The sequence below is a fragment of the Danio rerio genome, chromosome 21, assembly GCF_049306965.1.
Source record: "Danio rerio strain Tuebingen ecotype United States chromosome 21, GRCz12tu, whole genome shotgun sequence".
Classification (NCBI taxonomy): domain Eukaryota; kingdom Metazoa; phylum Chordata; class Actinopteri; order Cypriniformes; family Danionidae; genus Danio; species Danio rerio.
The window spans coordinates 6692841-6716322 of NC_133196.1; the positions used below are offsets into that span (position 1 = coordinate 6692841).

At 42.1% G+C, this 23482-nt stretch overlaps 1 protein-coding gene and 1 long non-coding RNA gene across 4 annotated transcripts in view; one reads left to right on the forward strand and one right to left on the reverse strand.

The window, feature by feature from the left end:
• Window positions 1–23482, reverse strand: part of LOC137488778 (uncharacterized) — a 385094-nt gene that overhangs the window by 72204 nt on the left and 289408 nt on the right. The window contains exon 8 of one of the 3 annotated variants that reach the window (XR_012397099.1): window positions 1633–1724. The exons of the other annotated variants lie outside the window; for them this stretch is intronic. This is a non-coding gene — a long non-coding RNA (uncharacterized lncRNA). The remainder of the gene's footprint in view (window positions 1–1632; window positions 1725–23482) is intronic. 3 annotated transcript variants of the gene reach the window in all.
• Window positions 12943–23028, forward strand: ly6m2 (lymphocyte antigen 6 family member M2). The gene is made up of 5 exons (NM_001386334.1): window positions 12943–13010; window positions 14627–14737; window positions 16965–17096; window positions 21549–21662; window positions 21782–23028. The coding sequence occupies exons 1-5, from the start codon at window positions 12962–12964 to the stop codon at window positions 21970–21972; spliced, it is 597 nt and encodes a 198-aa protein (NP_001373263.1). The 5' UTR covers window positions 12943–12961; the 3' UTR covers window positions 21973–23028.

Below are 23482 nucleotides of genomic sequence, written 5' to 3' on the forward strand. Positions count from 1 at the left end.
AAATGAATGAAAATCATATTTTGAATTCAATTATAATGGTTTGAAGTCCTTTTAAACAATGTTGCCACATCCCACAAGAGCAATGATAACACCATGCAGCCAACACAATGTTCACCATAGATACACTGTCTCATATCAGAACAGCTTCAAGACTCAAGGATAATCTCCTGGAAAATAACCAGGAAAGCCAGGGCAACATTTTAGCACACAATAACACAGGTTCAGTCGTCAGACACGTTATCAGTCTCTCCGAAATCCTCCTATTAAATTTTTCAGAGAAAATGGGAAAACTTGTGTTTGCTTGAAATAAACACTCTATTGCTGCAAGATGCACAGTAAAAATCTATTAAGTGCTTTTATTTTTAAAAGCAAATAGTTGACTTTAAGTAAGTAATTTCATTGCCTTAAAATTATGGATGAGTACTGAAACTCTGTACTTTATCGGTATCGGTGCTACAGTATAAAAGACTGATGTATTGATAAGCTCTGACGTTAACGGTAGTGCTATCGGTACTAGAGAATTATTGCTGAATAAACATTACTTACAGTAGCATGATTTAACTGACCAACCTTTTCTAATTTGCGATATTTGATATTCGTCTGCACAGTTGGTTTCCGGCGAGCGCGTCAAGTATAGAAGCCTTCGCAGTTCTCGGCTGTGCATGTGCACTCAGCGGAGGCTCGCGATAAGTGCACACACACATAGCAAGTTAAGCAGGATATCAGGGGGCCCACAATAAATATACAGAATTATAAATTATACTTATAAACGATATACAGTTGAAGTCAGAATTATTACCCCCCCTGTTTAATTCTTTCCACAATTTCTGTTTAACAGAGAGTAGATTTTTTCAACAGATTTCTAAACATAATAGTTTTAATACTTAATTCTAATAACGGATTATTTTATCTTTGTCATGATGACAGTAAATAATATTTGACTAGATATTTTTACTTATTTTTATATTTATTTGACTAGATTTACTTCTATACAGCTTAAAGTGACATTTAAAGGCTTAACTAGGTTAATTGGGTTAACTAGGCAGGTTAGGGTAATTAGGCAAGTTATTGTATGTATTGAATGATAGGATATCAAAAAAATATAACTTAAAGGGGCTAATAATCTTGACCCTAAAATTGCCTTGATGATAGAAAATATGAGTTAGGCATTATGTAAGACAGTTGCAAAAGTGAGATATGAGCTATACAGAAGACATATCTTGAATACATAAAGAAGCAATACAGGATACAGTTGAAGTCAGAATTATTAGCCCCCCTTTCGATTTTTTTTTTTTTTTTTTTTTCCTAAATGATGTATAACAGAGCAAGGACATTTTCACAGCATGTCTGATAATATTTTTTCTTCTGGAAAAAGTCTTATTTATTTTATTTTAGCTAGAATAAAAGAAGTTTTTAATTTTTTTAAAACCATTTTAGGGACAAATTATTGGCCCCTTTAAGCAATTTTTTTTCGATAGTCTACAGAACAAACTATCATTATCTAAGAACTTGCCTAATTACTCTAACCTGCCTAGTTAACCTAATTAACCTAGTTAAGCCTTTATATGTCACTTTAAGCTGTATAGAAGTGTCCTGAAAAATATCTAGTCAAATTTTAGTTACTGTCATTACCAAAAAGCCGTGAGAGCATTCTGCCCTCAACGCAACTCTCCATCTTCAGCTGGTGAACACAACAACGATCCTCAGTGATGAGTATTGAGTCCCTGCAATGATAACAGAAAGTTTATCAAGTGTTTACAGAACAAGTGAAAACCCAGCTGCGCCTGTAGCGTTCCACATCTCTGTTTTGTTGTGTGATGAAAATGGGTGCCTGCTGGACAATAACTCAGCACTACAGAATGCTACGTTGTACAATGTTACATGTAAATGCATCAGCTTTTTACAGCGTAATACTCACTACTCACTTCTCTTGAGTACTTTTGAAATGTCTACTTTTTGCTCATACTTTGAGTAATATTTACAACAGATACTTTTATTTTGCTTGCACTATTTTTAGACAACTAATGGTACTCTTTCCACTACTGATCACAAGCTGGAAAGGTTGGGAATCCCTAGGCTAGATGACAGTTGTAGTACAGCAACCCTGAATGAAACAGACAGCTGATAGGAGTGATGGAGGCATTGTTGCTCTATTTATACAGTGCCAATAGAAAATCACCATATGCCTTTGAAATAACCAATTATTGGTCATGCAGCCTGAAATCAATTTTATGGGCACTGTATGTATATACAGTGCAAGTTCAAGACTTAACGCTTAGCTGATGATTGACAACAATGCTTGCTTGGCATGCTGTCCTCAGAAGATACTACAGAACAAAGTAGGTCTATTGTCTAGTGCAGATTGTGTTAGTTGTGCGCCTTGCTTACACACTGCTTAATACACACAAGATGTAGAGCAATACGCAATAGTCTTTACATATGAAAAATAATTAAAATATTAAGGATATACATAGGATATAATAAGGATGTATATATATATATTTATATATATATATATAAAGGATTAAAATATTTCAAAACATTATTTTCTTGCCTATATAAATATAAAAATCATACTTTCATGCCTTCTTCATCTCGGGAGGCTTTTTCAGTTTATACATAACATTTTGCTTTCGTATAATGTTATCATTATTAGCAGTATTATTTATTATATCCATATTTATATTAGTTTTATCGAAAACAAGCTTAGATTTGTCCACCTGTCAGGTTTTAGACCATATGAGGCACAGCATGTGTATTTGGATATAACTTGACCACACTTCGTTATTATTGTTCATTTATTCGTTTGCTGGAAATTAGAACTGAATTTAGAAATAGTTTTGAAACAAATCTTTGCGCTTAACAAATGAAATTAATTATTTATACACTAAATGATGTCTGTGTGTACAAGGTTTCCCTATCCACGAGAGCGAAAGTGAAAGTAGATAATGAGAGGCCTTATCCCTCATTCTTGCGCTGTATGCTCTGTTTAACTGTCTTCTTGCTAGTGAAATGCTCAGTTTTTCCACTTACAAAGTCATCATGTAAATAGCACATGGGCTTATGGCGCAATGCAACTGACTCTTAAAGGTAATGGGAGATAAGACTCTGATTGGTTTATTTTCAAAACACACCAATAAGTCATTAGGAAAATAAGCTCAACCCTTTTAGATCATGCGCCATGGTGAAAAGCGGATTTTTCCGTCCTTATATTAGCAAAAGTGGATTCTGACACGCCCTGAATGCGTTTGCGACCAAAGTTATTAGCCCTCCTAAATTATACACTGTAAAAAGTGTTGCATGCAGAACTGTTGCAAACAATTTGTTTGTGTTGAATTTAAACAAACAAATTAAGTTTAGTAATGTTCAACTTAATTTGTTTGTTTAAATTCAGCCCAAATAGATTGTTTACCACCTCTTAACATAAAGAAATTGAGTAAATCCAAGGAATCATCTTTGAATAATTTTTTTCAGTGTAGCTCCTCTGTATATTTTTGCCTTAACTTTTGTTTAACAGAAAGAAATTTTATTCAAAACATTTCCAAACATAATAGCGTGTTCTGTAGACAATCAAAATAAAAATATCGCTAATAATATTGACCTTAAAATAGTTTTTAAAACGTAAAAACTGCTTCTATTCTAGACAAATTACAACTATTAAGACTTTCTCCAGGAGTAAAAATAATAAAGAAAATACTGTGAAAAATTCCATGCTCTGTTAAACATCATTTGGGGAATATTTGAAAAATAAAAATAAAAATAGGAGGGCTAATAATCATGAATTCAGCAGTATATCACTTCAAGCATTGAAGACTGGTCAGTACCTGACAGAAAGAGCTGCCTAAATGAGAACACTAGTGTGCAGTTTATGAAGGCCATATCTCAACACAGAGCACACAGGTACCTGCAGACTCTGTTGATGTTCTCTTTGATTTGTTTAACCCAAAAGTTGAGAACACACAAGATTTGTAGAGTCACTGCAGTGTTTAACCATAACAGAGTGAAAGTCCGTCATTTGCATGTTTGTAAGAAAGCTTCAAGCATTATTTCTTTAGTGAAGAGTATGCAGTGTTTTTTAACATCTGGATATTCGCTTGCACCTAAATACTGTTTGACTCCCCAGAAAACCATAAAGCACTGCTCATTTTAGTTTTATCTCTTCTCATTTAGATCCTCTCCCCACTGTTCTGGTTAAAGCTTGTCTGCCTTCTCTCGTCCCTCTCATTTCAGCCATTATTCACTCTTCTCTTTCCACTGGAACTGTTCCTGCTTCCTTCAAAACTGCAGCAATTACTCCAAAAACTTGGTTCAGGCCCATCTAATTTTAATAATTTATGATCTATTTCTAATTTACCATATATTTCCAAAATCCTTAAAAAAATTGTAACAACACAACTCCAAACCCACTTATGTCAGAATAACCTGTTTGAACATTTCCAGTCCGGTTTCTGCCCACTCCACAGCACAGAAACTGCCCTGATTAAAATCACCAATGACCTTCTTATGGCAGCTGATTCTGGACTAAAATCTTATTCTCTTTGACATAAGTGCGGCCTTTGACACTATTTATCACAGCACCCTCATCAATAAACTATGCTCTCTTGGCATCACCAATATCCCACTTGACTGTTTCAAATCTTATCTCTCTGGCTGTACTCAGCTCATTCAACTCAGCTCATTCATTTCTCAGCATACTACATTTTCTTCAGGTGTTCCCCAGGCCTCAGTCCTGGGACCCCTGCTTTTTTTCATCTATCTCCTTCTACTTGGTAATATTCTCCGTAAATATAACATACAGTTCCACTGCTATGCAGATGACACCCAGCTCTATCTCTCAGGCAAACCCTCTTCTTGTTTTCCACCTACATCCCTCAATGTCTGCTTAGCAGAAATCAAATCCTGGCTTTCTCTTAATTTTTTCAAATTAAATAACTTAAAAACTGAGGTTTGCTTGTTGGGACCAAATCATCACTCTCCAAAACTGACAGCTTCGCTCTTTCTATTGATGACTGTTCCATTTATCCCTACAAACTGGTCAAGAGTCTGGGTGTCATCCTCGATAGCACCCTATCTTTTGATTCTCACTTCAATAACATCACCCGATCTGCTTATTTCCACCTACGCAACATTACCCGTCTCCACCCTTCTATTACCCCCCATGCCTTGTCACATCTCGTTTAGATTACTGCAACTTCTCTTTGGTCTCACTCATAAATCCCTCCGCAACCTTCAGTTGGTCCAGATCTCAGCTGCACATATCGTCACCAGAACCCCTTCTTCTCATCACATCACCCCTGTCCTGCAACAGCTTCACTGGTTACCAGTTCATTTTCTGATTGATTTAAAAATCCTGATGTTAAGATTCAAAACCATCCACAATCTTGCCCCTCTATATTTGTCTGCTCTCATCCACATTTCTGTTCCTTCTCGCACACTGTGATCTTCTTCCTCCCTCCAATTGTCTGTTCCCTCTGCTCGTCTATGGGCAACAGAGCATTCAGCCGCTCTGCTCCCCGGCTTTGGAACTCACTACCACCTGCCATCAGAAACACTGACTCCCTTACATTATTCAAATCAAAACTCCAAACCCACCTATTTAAGATGGCTTTTAGTGAAGTTTATTTATAAACTAATTTCGAGAGGAGCACGTGCTTACGATTAATAGCACCTGGTCCACATTAGCTAACGCTGATTTTCCAATCAGACGACTCCTTAACCTCTATAAATAACGTTCGAGGTTACTAAAGTAACCCTTCGTTCCCCGAGGAGGGGAACGGAAGCACTATAAGTGGATTTGATTTGTAAAATCCACGCATTGGGAGGTTCGGTTCAGAAGCTACTCGTCTGAAAGAGTATTGAACGGGCCAATTAAGAATGAATTGGCAGCGCAAGCCTGCGCAGGTGAGCGGCATAAGCAATCAACTGAGTATATAAGCTCACCTGGCGCCAGCAGACGCTATCCTTTTTAAGCTGAAGAGACTTTCAACAGCTAAGGGACAGTCATTATGGCGACGGAGTATAGTGCTTCCGTTCCCCTCCTCGGGGAACGAAGGGTTACTTTAGTAACCTCGAACGTTCCCCTTCGGGGGGAACTTCAGCACTATAAGTGGATTTGATTTGTAAAATCCACGCATTGGGAGCCCATTGAAAGCGCCATAATGACTGCACCTTACCAACACCCCCGATGAGGAGATAGTCAAGCAAGCGTGACGCACCCACATCATGGGGGGCGCGGTCCTCCAACGTGTCCCTGGCCCTAATTTATCCTACTTCAACAGAAGTTTTACGGATTTAGATATATTTTTTGGGAAGTCGTGAGCATCTAGATAATTCTAGGAAATACGACAGTACGTTGGGAAGCATGCAATCCCGATAGGGAGGACGCTGCGGAGGCCATCCGTTACCCGAGGGGGGATAGATGGCAGAATTTACATATGGACTAGCCCTAAAAAGGGGGAGTACGCATAGCAAAAGAGTGGTTAGCGGGGAGGGAAGACACGGGTCCGCCCAGGGGGGGGACTTAACCGTGGCGGAATAAGCATATGGGATCGCCTAGTGGGGATCACGCATAGCAGGCACCTTTACCCAAAACGCGGGCTGACCAGCGGGCAGACCTACAACGTAGTGGGCCAGCAAGTGACTCCTCCGCTGAGTCAGTGCTGGGGGCCACGGAGGAATCTGCAGGGCTCACCTAACGGGGAACTTTACTGACAGATAAAAAGGCGCTCGTATCTCCGTGTTAGGGAAAATGGCGCAGCAAGCGTGTTTCAACACCCTACCGAATTGTTTCCTCAATCACCAAGGGTTACCTAATACCCTTGAGGAAACCGGCTCCACTCGCAGATTGTAAAACCTTGCAAATGTGTTGGGTGTCACCCAGCCCGCAGCTCTACAGAAGTCTGTTAGAGGGGCGCCGCGTGCGCGCGCTCGAGAGGATGCGAAGCTCCGAGTGGAGTGCGCACGCGCTCTCGGGGGACGCGGCTCATCTCGGCTCTGATAGTGAAAGAAAGGCATCCACAATCTAGTGGGAACTTATTTCGGTACGGCACTTCCCTGCTGCCGACCGTTATAACAGACGAAGAGCTGCTCAGATGATCTAAACTCTGAGTGCGGTCCGGATAATACGCAAAACGCGAACTGGACAATAAAGAAGGGCTGGGTCTGCCTCCTCCGAGGGCAGCGCTTGCAGGCGCACTACCTCGTATTAAAACGGAGTGGTAGGAACCTTGGGCACATATCGCGGGCGGGGTCTCAGGACGTGAGAGAAGCCAGCCCAATTACAGGCACGAGTCACTGACCGAAAAATGCCTCCGGGTCCCCGACCCTCTAATCGATATCAACGCGACCAGCAGAGCTGTCTTCAGGGACAGAAAGATACTGAGTCGAGGATCGAAGGGATCTGACGCGGCTTGTGTAGCGAGGGCGAGATCCTAAGAGGGCATGAGAGGGGGCGGGATGGATTAATTCGCTTAACGCCCCTGAGGAACCGGATGATGAGGTTATGCGTTCCCACGGTGCTGCCAGCCACCGCGTTATGAGAGCGGAGATGGCAGCCACGTAACCTTGAGTGTGGAGGGCGACAGCCTGCTCTCCAGCTTCTCTCGGCGTAAAGAAAGCACAACGCTGATCTGGCAAATTACGGGGGTCTTCTCAGCGAGAGACACACCATTCAGTGAATAGACTCCACGTCAGGGCATAGGCGCGCTCGGGGAGGGGGCTCTAGCCCGAGTGACGGTATTAGCCACCGCAATCGGAGGTTACCTAAGTCTTCCTCGCGTCTAAAATCTCTTCAAAGATCGGCGAGGGTGCCAGGTGGTGCCCTGTCCCTGAGAGAGTAGGTGCTCTCTCGAAGGGACTGCCAGGGGAGGGCTATCGCGAGGGAGAGCTCTGACATCCAGGTCCGGTTGAGCCAGAGGGGCGCAACCAGCAACCTGTTCCTCGTCCTCTTCCTGACCTTGCACAGTAACTGCGCGAGCAGGCTCACTGGGGGAAACGCGTATTTGCGCGTGCACCGAGGCCAGCTGTAAGCCAGTGCATCCGTGCCGAGAGCACTCGGTCAGGGAAAGAACAACTAGCAATGAGCGATCTCGGGGGAAGCAACAGATCGATCTGGGCTTCCCCGAATCGCGCCCATATCAGCTGAACAGACTCGGGGTGGAGTCTCCATTCTCCAGGACGCAAGGCTGCCGTGAGAGCGCATCGGCTGCACGGTTGAGCTTGCCTTAATATGAATGGTGTGCAGCGATTTCAGCCGCGGATAACTCCAGAGGAGCAGACGGCGGGCGAGCTGAGACATGCGGCGAGAGCGCATACCCCCTATACGGCTGATATACGCCACCGCCGCCGTACTGTCCGTCCTGACCAGCACGTGTTGCCGCTCCAGCACCGGAAAAAAACGGTGGAGAGCGAGGAACACTGCCAACAGCTCCAGGCGATATGCCAATGCAACTGGGTACCTTTCCACAGGTCCGCAGCCGCATGCCCGCAACGCACAGCCCCCCAGCCCGTGTTGGAAGTGTCTGCTGAAACGACAACAAGACTGGACGCCTGTTCTAGAGACACCCAGGTCTGTAGGAACGAGGGGTCGCTCCAAGGGCTGAGGGCGCGGCGACACAGCGCAGTAACAGAGACTCGGTGTGCGCGCGCGTGCCATGCGCGTCTGGGGACTCGATCGTGAAGCCAGTGCTGAAGTGGTCTCATATAGAATAATCCGAGCGGCATGAAGCGGCTGCGGATGCCATATGCCCCAGGAGCCTCTGAAATAGTTTCAGTGGGACCACTATTTTACTGTCGAGCTCTCTCAGACAGTACAGCATCAGCTGAGCGCGCTCTCCGGAGAGGCGCGCTGCCATGGTGACCGAGTCCAGCTCCAGCCCGAGAGAAGAGATCCTCTGCACGGGGGCGAGTTTGCTCTTTTCTCGGTTGACCTGAAACCCCCACAGGTGGAAGTGCCAGAGCACTTTGTCTCTGTGCATAATCAACTGCTCTGAGAGAGGGCAAAAATCAGCCAGTCGTAAAGAAATTGAGTATGCAGATGCCCGCGAGCCGAAGGGGCGCTGAGGCACCCTCCGCGGGCTTGGTGAGGACCCGCGGAGACAGAGAGAGCCCGAAGGGGAGGGCTTTGTATTGCCAAGCTCGACCTTCAAACGCAAACCGCAGAAACTGTCGGTGGCGAGGAAGAGTGGAGACATGGAAATACGCGTCCATCAGGTCTAATGCTGCAGACCAACCCAGAGGACGAACGCACCGGAGGATGCGCTTCTGCGTGAGCATTCTGAACGGCAGCTTGTGCAGGCAGCGGTTCAAAACGCGCAGATCTAGGATTGGCCGTGACCCACCGCTCTTTTGGGCACGATGAAGCGTGGGCTGTAAAACCCACTCTCCATCTCGGCTGGAGGGAGCGGCTCGATTGCATCCTTCGCCAGGAGGACAGCAATCTCCTCTCGCAAGACAGGGGCGGACAGGGGGCTGACCCTGGTGAATACACACCCGTGACTTGGGGGGCCGTTTCGCGAACTGAATCGCATAGCCGAGTCTGATTGTGCGTATGAGCCACCGCGAAGAGCTGGCCCGCGCTAACCAGGCAGGCAGAGCTCTCGCTAATGGACTCATCGCTACAATCGCTGACGTACCAGCAGTGGGGCAGCGCGGAGTGGGTGTGCTGATCCGGGAAGCTCGCGGGTCCCACGGAAAAGCTGGAGGTGAGATATTTGCTCTCACTCCAAACCCGAGCTCCGGAGGGGAGGCTCGAGGGGTGGGAGAAAGGAGACCGTCCTCCCAGCGCTCGTGAGCCACTGGCGAAACGCACCGAATCTGCAAGCTAGAAAGCATAGCGTCCCAGACTGGCAGATTTCGGGCTGTCACATCTGGGGAAGTGAAAAGTGCCCTTTCATAATGTTTTCATGGCAGTAAAAAGTGCCGTTGGAAATGGGGCCCCGCCCTCCAGCGGGGAAAGAGCAAGTTCCCTCTTCTCCAGATGGCCTGTCCCAGGGGCGCTTCGCGGTCCGTTGCCGGACTTAGCGGCGTTCTGGGCAGGGGGGCTGCCTGCTTCCGAGGTGCCCGACGCGCTCGCTTCGCCTGAGGCGTGTGCGGGGGCGGAGCAGCTCTCGTAGGCGGGCGCCTTCGGCGAGGAGCAGGTATGAATGGCACGGCGGGCGGAGCGGGCTACGGACCGCCGATAAGACATCACCCACCAACTGCTCTCTCACCGCCTTGAATTCCTGGGTGAATTCACAGACAGTGTCGCCGAACCTGGCTGGGGATATGGGGAAGTCAAGAAAGCGGACTTTGTCGACTTTGCGCATATCAGCCAGGGGTGGCGCTCCTGGACCACTAATGTGGACATCGTCCTCCCCAACGCACACGCAGCGGACTCAGTAGTCCGAAGAGCTAAGTCGGCGGCGGTGCGAAGCTCGTAAGCCTGGGTTGGACCCACCCTCGTGCAGCTCGGCCAGCGCCTGCGCTTGGTAGCGCTAGTAGGTGGCTATCGCATGCAAGGCGGAAGCAGCCTGGCCCGCAGCTATGTAAGCTCTAGCTCCGAGGGAGGTAGATAACTTACAGGCTTTGGATGGGAGACGAGGCGGATCCCGCCAAGAAGAGGCGCCGCGCGGATTTACCGCCATCGCGCACTCAACCTGAGGAATCGCCACATACCCCCTGGCTGTTTCACCGTCAAGAGTGGTTAGGGTGGAGGAACACGCAGCACGAGCAGAAAAAAGTGCTTTACAAGACCGCGTGAGCCTACTGTGCACCTCCGGGAAGAAGGGAACGCCCCTCTAGTCGGTCCGGCCGCGGAGCTGGGGGATAAACCATCTCCAACCCACGGCCGAAGCAGCCCGGGAAAGCACGGCTAACATGTCCGTTTCAGGATCCGTAGTGACAGCGCTCACCAGCCCGAAGGGGGCGAGCGGGTCTGGATCATCATCGGACAATGAAAGCCCACCCTCCGATGCCGCGGTGGACATCTGGTCTCCGGTGTCATCGGGCGTAAGGGCTACCATCTGTTAGACGGATCGCTTCCCCCGCCCGAAGCTTGGATGGAGCGCTTAGAGGAGCGGGAGGTCCGCGGGCCCGTGGGCGACGGATTATCTCTCGCTGAAACCCTCAGATCTGCCCGAGTGCCCGCTGCAGAGCAGGGGACAACTGGGGTGGTTCACCCTTTTGCAAAGGCTAACCGCGATCTTGCGCAACAGTCATGGCATCGCAATGACGACATGAACTGCCCGCGAGCAGCGCATTAACATGCTGGACCCCCAGACATGTAACGCAGTGCCCGCGCCCATCATCCGAGGACAGGAAACCACCGCATCCAGAAACGCACAGTCGGAGCGCCGTCCTGATAAGGACGTGCTGCACGACTGTGTTGCTCTTTCTGTGAAGTTTGCAACTTTATACGCACCGCTCTGGAGGACCGGACCCAAAGAACGCCAGGCAAGGGAGAAACCCAGCTCGACCGTCTGCCACTGCGTGTACACACTCTGGACCGGGAGAATGCTCTCGTTCGCTCAGAATCGCTGGTCACAGCAGGAGGAACCCTCATCGACTCGATCAGAAAGTCTCTGAAGCGAAAAGGATAGCGTCTGCTGGCGCCAGGTGAGCTTATATACTCAGTTGATTGCTTATGCCGCTCACCTGCGCAGGCTTGCGCTGCCAATTCATTCTTAATTGGCCCGTTCAATACTCTTTCAGACGAGTAGCTTCTGAACCGAACCTCCCAATGCGTGGATTTTACAAATCAAATCCACTTATAGTGCTGAAGTTCCCCCCGAAGGGGAACCAGAGTATCTTACTTCAGCCATCTTCGTCTTGGAGAATCCCCCCTTCCACCCCTACTCCTCTCATTTCCTTGTCAGGGCAGCACGGAGGCCTAGTGGTTAGCACCACGGCTGCACAGCAAGAATGTCACCGGCTCGGACACTTCCTGGCCCGGTCGGCATTTTTGTGCGGAGTTTGCATGTTCTCCTCGTGTTTGTGTGGGTTTTCACCGGGCTCTCCGGTTTCCTCCCACAGACCAAAAACATGTAACATAAGTAAATTGACAAATCTAAATTGACAGCATAGACACTTCATCGCATTAATCTGCTTCCAACATTATCAAGCAGGGGAGTTCTCGAGACCTACCGGAACTCGGACTCCCCTCTCGCCCTGCAATGGGAGGGAGCCCCGGGCTCGAGGATCTCACAAGTTCAGGGCTCTCTCCCGGGACAGCATGACAAACAAGCTCCATAATCCATCATCAGCTAAGGGCGAACTCTTGAAATACTTAATGAATTAATTTTATCTGCACTATTGCTGTGTGTATTTTTGTTATTTCTCTTGTTGTTTTAGTGTTCTTGTTTTATTGTACGGTGTCCTTGAGTTGCCAGAAACTCTGGTGAATTAAAACCAGCCTATATTGGATAATCTGCTGTGGCGAGTCTGTGAAAATTTAGCTTTGAATAAGTTTTGATTTGCATGAACCTGGCTGACCGTAGCCCAGTGACAACAGGATGTCACTTATACTGAGGGTGAACCAACACACTATTGATGATTGTGTAAATATTGTCGGGTACTAACAGTACCTTTCTATCAACGTTATCTAACATCACTGAGATGAACAGTTCTGACAGTTTAACTCAAGAGTTATCCTATTTAACTTAAGAGTAATCATATTTTATTAAAGTTCTCTCTACTAACCTGAACATACAGTGATAATGTGAGATATAAGAGATGTCAGAGATGTCAAAGAGATGTCAGATTTTTTGTTGTTGTTATTTTGTTTAAATTACAAAGCTATAGATGCCTAGCAATTTCTTACACATATTTAACATTAACTAAATTACTTAATCTCAGATTTGTGATGCCAGAAGTCTAAATAAATTTCTGCCACGCTTTCATTTGTCATCAAGACCCTCCCCTTTTGAAAACGTATATGAGCTCTGCATACAGTAGGTGTGTTTTCTCATTCACCTCCTGATCAAAAATGGATAAGCAAATCGCAGTTTTTCTTCTGTTTGTTATTTTCACCACAGGTACAGTACAAAGACAAATAATTAGTTAAAAAACTAAAGTTAAATCTTATTTCTAGTAAATAAAAATCATGTTAATCTTGTATTAAAAACAAATTATCATGCAATATCAAGTAGTGTAACATTATATGATTATATACAGATTATTTATCGTTCATGAAGCTTAAATGCAAAGTTAGATTAAATCAGAGACATAATTTAAGACTAGCTTGATTTTTTAAAGACTTTATTTTAGCTGTTTTATTGTTGTTGTTGTTGTCTTTTAAAGACTTCAGGTTACACCTTATTTTAATGGTCTGTTTGTTGAATTTAAGTTACATTGCATCTACATGCCAACTACTTCTCATTAGATTATTAGTAGACTGTCAGGTTGGGGTTAGTGTAAGTTGACATGTTCTTGCTAAGCTTCTTATAGTCAGGTAAATGTCTGTTGAAGGAGCAGTATCCAGTGTTACTAGACTTTATAATAGCTTGTTTTTAGTTGTATTTGAAATACTTTATAATAATTTATTTTTAGTTGTATTTTAAATACTTTATAATAACTTGTTTAGTTGTATTTTAAATACTTCATAATAGTTTGATTTTAGTTGTATTTTAAATAATTTAGAATAACTTGTTTTAGTAGAATTTAAATACTTTATAATAGTTTATTTTTAGTTGTATTTTAAATACTTTATAATAACTTGTTTGTGTATGTGTGTGTGTTTTTTTTTTTTTTTGGCCCATTAAAAATGTTCAATAATCACACGTATTCTTATTTTAGCAGTTGTAATTTGTTTTATGCTTACCGATGAAAAAAAAAATTCAATCACACATGCTCGTTCTTTCGTAACAAAATATTTTTGTTGTGTCTTTTTCGCATTAAGCTTCAGTATATTTTATCTACAGTATTTCTCAGGGAATATTTAGGTGCATTTAAACAAAACAGATTTATTAAACAGATATATTTATTAAAAGAGTATTTTAGTCACTGAACATCTTTAGAAATTGAAATATACTAAAATTAAATTCATGCTTAATATCACAATAAAAATTACAATCTACAAAATTTCTAATATTTTTTTCCAATTTGTTTGCTTCTCTTGATTTTTCCTCTTTTTTTTATTTGTATTTAATATTTTTTATGACATATAAATTTGGCTGTACTATTTTTTCGACTGTTATTATAAGTTATTTCATTACATAAACTCCAGATTAGGCTTCAGAACTGACTAATCTAATGTATATGCACAAATATAATATAGTAAAGCTTCCTATTAAAAATATAAATTTTAAAGAAAGACTTATGAGTGGTGTACTCGTATCCTGAGCATTGTACAATGACAATTCTTAAATGAAGAGGAATTCTCCTGTATAGTAACTTTAGTTGGTGTTTCATAAAGTTTAAAAATCTCTTAACAAGCTAGTTTTAAGATTATTCAACTAAATACATTGCTTGAAACAAGTGTTATTGTACTCGTTTTTTAAAAAGTACTCAGTATTGTTGAACTAGCGAATGATTTGACTTGTTTCTAGTCTACATCTTCTTAAATCATTTTTTTTTTTTTTTTGTAGTTAGATGGCTTTTAATTGCAGTGTACAAGCTGATGTCTCTCTCTTTCTCTTTTTCATCACTAAAGGACACTCTCTCAGCTGTTACCAGTGTAACAGTTCTTGTGTAAACCTGACAGAAACAGCATGCTCCAGTGGAACTACTATGTGTGAGAGTACTACAATGATACCGCAACTTGGTAAGTCCAATATAATGGATTGAATTTTACTGTTGCATTTGAATGAGGAAGGTGCTAGTGTTGTATGTTTCAAACAGGTTTCCAGCATTTTATTTATTTCCTACCAGTTATGCTAATTAGGCATGGGACGATAACCGTTTTGAAGGTATACCGCGGTTAGGAAAAGTCAGGATTTTAAAACCAGCAAAATTTTCTGTAATACCTTTCCTAAGGTAGTGTATGTGTAAGATTTCTTTATTACTGTTTTTTAAGTATAAGGACAACAGTAACTCCAGCAGAAATTATATCCAAAGATGACATTTAATTTGTGAAGAAATCAGTGTTTTTAAAAGAAATGAAGACAGCAGAAGTCAACGATTCATTTAAATTGAGTCTGACATGTTTACTGCTCCAAACAATAATTAAATTAAATTAAAATACAGGGTGGGCCATTTATATGGTTACAGCTTAATAAAACGGGAGTGGTTGATAAGGTCCTGTTTGTGGCACATTGGTATATGTGAGGGAGCAAACTTTTCAAGATGGGTGATGACCATGGTGGCCATTTTGAAGTCGGCCATCTATGATCCAACTTTTGTTTTTTTAACAGGAAGAGGGTCATTTGACACATAAAACTTATTGGGTATTTCACAAGAAAAACAACTGTGTGCTTGGTTTTAACGTAACTGTATTCCTTCGTGAGTTATTTACAAGTTTCTGACCACTTAAAAATGTGTTTAATGTGCTGCCCGTTGTGTTCCCTGCTGAAAAATCCAGCTTAAACCAGCCTAGGCTGGTTGGCTGGTTTTAGCTGGTTGACCAGGCTGGTTTTAGAGGGGTTTTGGCCATTTCCATGCTGGTTTCCAGCCATTTCCACCCTGGTCTTAGCTGGTCAGGCTGGAAAATGACCAGCTAAATCCAGCTAAAACCAGCTTGACCAGCCTGGTTTAAGTTAGACATAGCTGGTTTTGGCTGGGCTCCCAGCCTGGCTAAGCTGGTCAAGCTGGTTTTAGCTGGTCATCTCCCAGCCTGACCAGCTAAGACCAGGCTGGAAATGGCTGGAAACCAGCCTGAAAATGGTTAAAACCCCTCTAAAACCAGCCTGGTTGACCAGCTAAAACCAGCCAACCAGCCTAGGCTGGTTTAAGCTGTTTTTTTCAGCAGGGTTGGATTGTCAATGCAACCTTCTTCTCCCACTCTTCACACACTGATAGCAACACTGCAGGAGAAATGCCAGCACAGGCTTCCAGTATCCATAGTTTCAGGTGCTGCACATCTTGTATCTTCACACCATAGACAGCAAAGATAGTGGGGCCATTCTTTATTAATGGAAACCTCATGGCCACTGGATATTTGAAATTGCTATGATGATGTGTTTTCCTCTTTATGCACTGAAGTTGACACTTTCCCTGAGTTTTTCCAGCAAGATGGTGCACCACCACATTATAGGTGTCAGGTCCAAGCATTCCTAGATGAGCAGTTTCCTGAAAAGTGGATTGGTCTTCGTGGGCCAGTTGAATGGCCCCAAGGTCTCCCAATCTAGACTTTTATCTTTGGGGTCATCTGAAGGCAATTGTATATGGTGTGAAGATGCAAGATGTGCAGCACCTGAAGCTACAGATTCTGGAAGCCTGTGTTGGCATTTCTCCTGCAGTGTTGATTTCAGTGTGTGAAGAATGGGAGAAGATGGTAGCATTGACAATCCAATACAATGAGCAGCACATTGGACACATTATATGTAAATAACTCATATGAGAATAAAGTTACGTTAAAAACAAGCACACCATTGTTTTTCTTGTAAAATTTCCAATTAGTTTGATGTGTCAAATGACCCTCTTCCTATTGAAAAAAACAAAGTTGGATCCAAGATGACCGACTTCAAAACAGCCACCAGGGTCACCACTCATCTTGAAAAGTTTGCCACCTCACATATACTAACCTGCCACAAACTGAACGTTAATATCACCAACCATTCCCATTTTATTAAAGTGTATGCATATAAATGGCCCACCCTGTGTTAAATGGGAAAAGATGTCTTTGTTTTTTTCCCCCAGACTTTTAAAAATAGTATATTTTACAGCAGTAATCATAATACAGTGATTCCGTGAAATCGTGATATTTATATCCAAGGTTATCATAACTTCAAAATCATACACCGGCCAATACCTAATGCTAACTGTGCATAAAAAAATAAAAAAGGAAAATGTGTGAAATGTACTAAAATAATGTGTTGTCGCATTGTTTTTAGCTGACCTTGGTACTAATAAGACGTTTAAAGGTTGTGCTGCTGATTGTGGAAATGGCTCGATCAACTTCAGCATTGTAATGATATTTTCTGAGTGCTGTAACAGTGACCGGTGTAACATCCAAGATGCACAAGGTATTATACTACACTCACCATATCCAATTGATTATGTTATCTGTAAGTCACGACTCGTTACACTGTAACAGGGCTCAATTCAATTACTTTGTCATGGGGGCCAGTTCATGAAAAGCATCTCAAATGAGGGGCCTGAGAGATATGACTTGCAATATGAGTGATGACACCACATATAAGAGCCTGTATGCTGCATTTTTGTTTTTTAAGACACTCACGTTGGCTTTTTCTACATAATGAGCTCTATTTTGAAGATCCCTGCACAAAGTCTGAAGCGCAGTGCGCATAAGCATTAAGGGCGTGTCAGAATCCACTTTTTGCTAATATAAGGGCAGAAAAATCCGCTTTGCACCGTAGCGCATGGTCTAACAGGGTTGAGCTTATGTTCTTAATGAGTTATAGGTGTGTTTTGAGATTAAACCAATCAGAGTCTCATCTCCCATTCCCTTTGAGAGTCATTTGCATCGCACCATAGCGCATTTGCTATTTACATGACGGACTTTGTAAGTGGAAAAACTGAACACTTCACTAGAGAGAAAACAGTTAAACAGAGCATCTGCAGCGCGAGAATGAGAGATGAGCCTCCTCGTTCTTTACTTTCAATTTCACTCTCGTGGATAGAGAAACGTGTTGTAGGCACAGACATCAATTAGCCTATAAATAATTCATTTTGTTTGTTAAGCGCAAAGATTTGTTTCAAAACTATTTCTAAATTCAGTTCTTATTTCCAGCAAACGAATAAATGAACAATAATAATGAAGTGTGTTCAAAAAACCTGAGTTATATCCTAAAACACATGCTTTGCCCCATATGGTCCAAAACCTGACAGGTGGACAAATCTAAGCCTGCTTTTAATAAAACTAATATAAATATGCAGATAATAAATAATACTGCTAATAGTCATAACATTATAAAAAAGCAAATTGTTATGAATGAACTGAAAAAGCCCCCCGAGATGAAGAAGGCTAGAAAATAATATGTTTTGTAATATTTTAATCCTTTATATTTATATCCTATATATATATATATATTATTATTATTATTATTATTATTATTATTATTATATCCTATATATATATCTCTAATATTTGAATTCTTTTTCATATGTAAAGATACTTGCGTATTGCTATACATCCTGTGTGTATTAAGCAATGTGTAAGTGAGGCGCACAACTAACACTAACACGCTCTGCGCTGGACTTTAGATTGGCTTTGTTCTGGTCTTTAGAACAGTCTATTATAGTTTCTCAAAATAGCAACGCACCAGCAATACGCCTCAACAAACCCCATTTTGTAGATCAGAACACCTATGGGTGCGCATATGAGCGCAAATGCATTTGCGATTTAAACAACGTGGTGTAAAACATCAAAATGACTCTTGCACTGAGACAAAACTAGCAAACAACAATTGCATCACGCATTGAGCCGCATTGCACCGGCTGTATGATAGGGCCCTAAAACTTTAATATGTTGTATTTTAAAACTACATAACATCACTGCATTGTACAGTGTGGCTTTTTTTTTTTTTTTTGATGTTGTGTTTCGAAGCACAACAAAATCAGTGTATTACTCAAGTAGGCATCTTCTACATTCAAACAAATTCATGTCTTATGTTTTGAACTGCATGACAATTAGGGATGCAACGATTATAGATTTTGGTTGTACGATTAAATAGTCTAAAGAATAATCATGGTTTTACAGTTATCACCATTATTATGTGTTTATTCAAAACACTATTAGTTTAGAAAATTACATGAAAACAGCTTATTTGTTAAAGCAGGGGTGTCCAAACTCTGTCCTGGAGGACCGGTGTCCTGCAGTCAGACCCCAGTCAGACACACTGGGCTGGCTAATCAAGCTCTTATCAGGCTTTCTAGAAACATCCTTTCAGGTGTGTTGAGGCAAGTTAGAGCTAAAATCTGCTGGACACCGGCCCTCAAGGAATGAGTTTGGACGCCGCTGTGTTAAAGTGTTGTTTATTGCTACTCAGTAACCAAATAAAGCACAAAATATAAATAAAAAATAAACAATAGTCTGTTTGAGTGATAATTTTACAACAAAAATAAACAACAAAACAATGAATAAATAAATAAAAGTAAGAATGAATAAAAAAGTCCCGGGAGGTACGTATTTGTGCAGTTTTTGTTTTCGCGAATCCACAAGAGGCCGCTGTGCGCGCTTTTTTGCATCGCGAATGTCTCTCGCGAGCACCGTTCGTGCCCGCACTGTTCTCGCATAAAGCTGCCAGAGGTTGCTGTCGAGCGACCGTCTGTCGGACTGACTGAATGACTGACTGGGTGGCTGGCTTATTTGTCCGACCCATCCTCCTCCTCCTCCTTCCCTAAACCCAACCGGTTTTACCGATTGACCTGCCAGCCTGCCCGCTCGCTTCCCTAAACCCAAGCAATAATTTACAAAAGCCCTCCAGTAAAAGAAAAGACTTCGCCTGATTTTGACCATGTTTATGGATTTCAGAAAAGTCTCGCCCAGTTATGAACTCGTTCACTTTATTTTTTGGATTCTGTTTTTGTTTTACCTGATTTCTGAAACCGCTCTTCCCCGGACTCAAACCCTGTCATCGCCGTCGGCTCCCCTCCAGCTCTCCGCTCCGCCGCCGTACACGACAAGCTAACCGGACAAACTGGTTGCAGCGGGAAAGCCCTCCAAACGGAAGTGAGCTGTCAGCCAGCAAGCGCAAAGAGGAGCGGCGCCACACCACCCGTAGCATTCTCTTGAAAAAATGAAATGCGCCCATACGTACCTCCAGCCATGTAAATCACGCTCTCAAGAAACGTCCAGTGGTTACATTTTCAGAATGAACTTAGGTTAAAAAATAGTATTTATCTAATGGTCATTTAAGCTATATATTAGCTAAAGATTTAAATGAGTTGTTGTTATTATCTGCGCTCATACATACATATTCATTTTAATCATTTGTCATAATTCGTCTAACGTATATTTTGTTTACACTGCACTGTACAGCCACATGCAACTCTCAACAGCTTGAGATCTTTTCTACTGTGTGCGTCTGGATGGCGCGAGTGTGTCGGTCAACTTGCAAGTCGTGCGCTTCGCTCCCAATATGCGCACGTCTCCATTGGAAATAATGAACTTGCATGTAGAAAAGACGCAATATTTGAACAGCCTGCTGCTATAGTTAATCCAATGTGTGTGCATATTAGCCTGGGTATAAGCTTGGAACTTTAAACAAGCACACAGTTGGCATGACTTTGTTTAGTTGCAGCAGTTTTTTTCTGTGCAACAGAAACGTGGCGTTGAGGTGCCTTTATGATTAATTAACTGTAATGAATTAAAGTGCAATTAATTGTGAAATCGGCTAATCATTGCATCCCTATTAACGATATCAGTGCATTGTCCAAAAGGCCTTTTATTTAAATATATCCACATGTTTTTGGCTGCCTGTGCCACTCGCTTAATTCACTCTGCTCAGCCTTCAACTACAGCTCTTGCTGTATTGAACAGAAGCACGTCACTTCCAACACAATCTCACAGCAATTCGTAACTTTTTGATTTAGTGGCTGATTCGTATCTATTCGTATGATCTAATTCAGTGGTTCTCAAAGTGGGGGCCGGGACCCCTTGAGGGGTCGCGGAACAATGAAGGGGGGTCGCCTGGTGATTTCCAAAAATCTACTTATTATTATTAGGCCATAAGGATTACCATATTTTATCCATAATCAACTGAAGATAGAAAAAAACAGTCGTTTATAGTAGCCTATTTACTAGTTCTATTGGATTGCGACCCCTGGGGTAAATACATTATATTAAAGACAGCAAAAGCGTCAGATGCAGCAGATTGATTTTCTGGCCCATTTACAGCACTGACATACATTTAAAAAAATGTAAACAAAGAATAGACTTTGGTCTATTGGTGTGTGTGTGTGCGCCATTGCATGTAAGTTTTCTGTATTTATAACCACCTCAGAGGATATTGGGGGTCACGAGTCACTGGCATTGTTATTTTAGGGGTCGCGTGCTGAAAAGTTTAGGAACCCCTGATCTAATTCATACAATTTAGTAGGATTTGCTCATCACCTAATGATGGTTGGGGTTAAAGGTGGGGTTAGGTGCCACGACTCTTTTTTTAAAATCGTACATTTTTGAACGATTTAACTCATACACAATTATACAAATTACCCACTATACTGACAAATCGTAATACATTTTGTCGTTAGATCAGCCTGGTCACTTTATAACTACAGCGGCCATTTTTTCAACTGAACTAAATTTATTTTGTGATGTCTTGTTCACACTTTTTGTATCAGGGGCCGGGTTTGATCTGCGGGCCGCCAACTGAATTGCCCTGTACTTTAAAATAAAGGTTGTATGTTGGTTAAGAATTGATTAAATGTAGCAGCTAAAGGAGTGTTGCTTTATTAGATATCGTAATTTGTACAGAAAATAAAGAACTATACCTTTTGCTTCCCTCCTGCAGATTCCAACACTGACGCTCTCAATGGAAACACTTGTTACTATTGTGATGAGAGTAATAACTGCTTTAATGTACTGAACTGTTCAGGCAGTGACGATCTCTGCGTTACAGCAACAGGTGAGAATATGGAAAAAGACGTAGACTGTAGTCATTATTTTTTTCTCTCTCTTGTGTTTGAGAATTTGACACAGATTACAGAATCCCAGATTAAATCAAGTTTTCTTTCTGTTCACCAGGGACTATCGAAGGCCAGGAAATGACTCTAAAAGGCTGTGCTTCAAGTTCTATTTGTGTTGCTGTAACATCAATTGGTTTAGCTCAGAACATCTCCTGTTGTTCAGAGAATCTGTGTAATGGAGCTAAAAGTGTCACTCAGAGCTTCCTGTTCCTCTGTTTTCCTCTGATCATCTTCATCCTGATGCTCTGAACACACATTCAGTTTCTACAATCTGACACGCTTTATACACAATATACAGTATAGTTTGTGTTCCCTCTGCAACATCTCTAGAGCACTGATTTGATCATTTGCTTTGACGTTCTGATACAATACTTTATTTTAAATGTACTAAATAACCTTTTTTATTAATAATGTTTGTCGTTTGTGACCCTGAATCACAAATGCAGTCATAAGTGTAAAAGAAAAACTGAGTAAATAAGCGGTTACCCTTTAAACAGTAGTTCTCAAACTTTTTTCACTAAATACCACCTTAGAAAAAAATGGTCTCTCCAAGTATCACCATTATGACCGGCATTGAAATACAGCAGTGTAGTAGGCCTAATTAAGCAGTTACAGCACTGCACAGTTAAAAAACCAGGCAGATTCATTCTTATTATCATGAATATTTATTATTGTCAGCCACTTTAAACATTATAAATAGTTTGAACATTAACACTGTACTGTGCTTACAGGTAAAAGGAAATAAAACACCAACGTTTAAATTAAAACGTGCTTTTAAAAGTTAATTTAAAATCTCATTGTTCTGTCAGCGCAATAGTCTGGTGGTTAGCTTGCTGACATATGGTGCAGTAGCACTTCAGGGCGTCCCAAGTTAGAATCCCGGCTTGTGGACATTTCCTGTCCTTACCCCCTCTCTGTCATTTTCACCAGCGATTAACACACACACACACACACACTCAAACAAACAAATCCGCCAGTTCATGGACTACAACTTTACACATGCACTCCAATCACACACATGTTCTAGATCCTGACTGATTACACTCGCACAACTGAAGCTGCTCAAGGACTGATTCATGGATTATAAGTACAGCTCAAACACAAACACTCTTGCTGAGACTTGTTATCTGTTTAGTGACACTACGATGTGTTTTCCTTTGTCTTGTTTTTCCATGTGTTTGATCCTTGCCTTGTTTTTTTGTATAATTTCTTTCTGCTGCCTGCCTTTTGACTACGACTCTGGTTTGCCCCTGTATTGACCACTGCTTGCCTGATCATTCTAATAAACCTGCATGTGGATCTGCACCTCTGTTGTCAGTGTCACTACCTTGGTTACACTCTCTCCCATTTCGCTTCCTGTCTAAAACACTGTCCTATCCACTTAATTAAGGCAAACAGGCCTATATATACAGTGAAAGTCAGAAATATTGGAGCGCTTGTTTATTTTTTCCCCATTTCTGTTTAATGGGGAGAAAAAAATGTCAGCACATTTCTAAACGTAGTTTTAATAACTCATTTATAATAATAACTGATTTATTTTATCATTGACATGATGACAGTAAATAATATTTGACTAGATATTTTTCAAGATACTTCTATACAGCTTAAAGTGACATTTAAAGGCTTAACTAGGTTAATTAGGTTAACTAGGCAGTTTAGGGTAATTAGGTAAATTATTGTATAATGATGGTTTGTTCTGTAGACTATCAAAAAAATATTGCTTAAAGGGGCTAATAATTTTGTCCCTAAAATGGTTTTT

Bases quoted from the DNA above. Each gene is read 5' to 3' on its own strand.
- ly6m2 (NM_001386334.1), top strand. From the start codon at position 12,962: ATGGATAAGCAAATCGCAGTTTTTCTTCTGTTTGTTATTTTCACCACA. The intron at 13,011-14,626 runs GTACAGTACAAA...TCATCACTAAAG, and splicing joins GTTTGTTATTTTCACCACAG to GACACTCTCTCAGCTGTTAC. The intron at 17,097-21,548 runs GTATTATACTAC...TCCCTCCTGCAG, and splicing joins TAACATCCAAGATGCACAAG to ATTCCAACACTGACGCTCTC.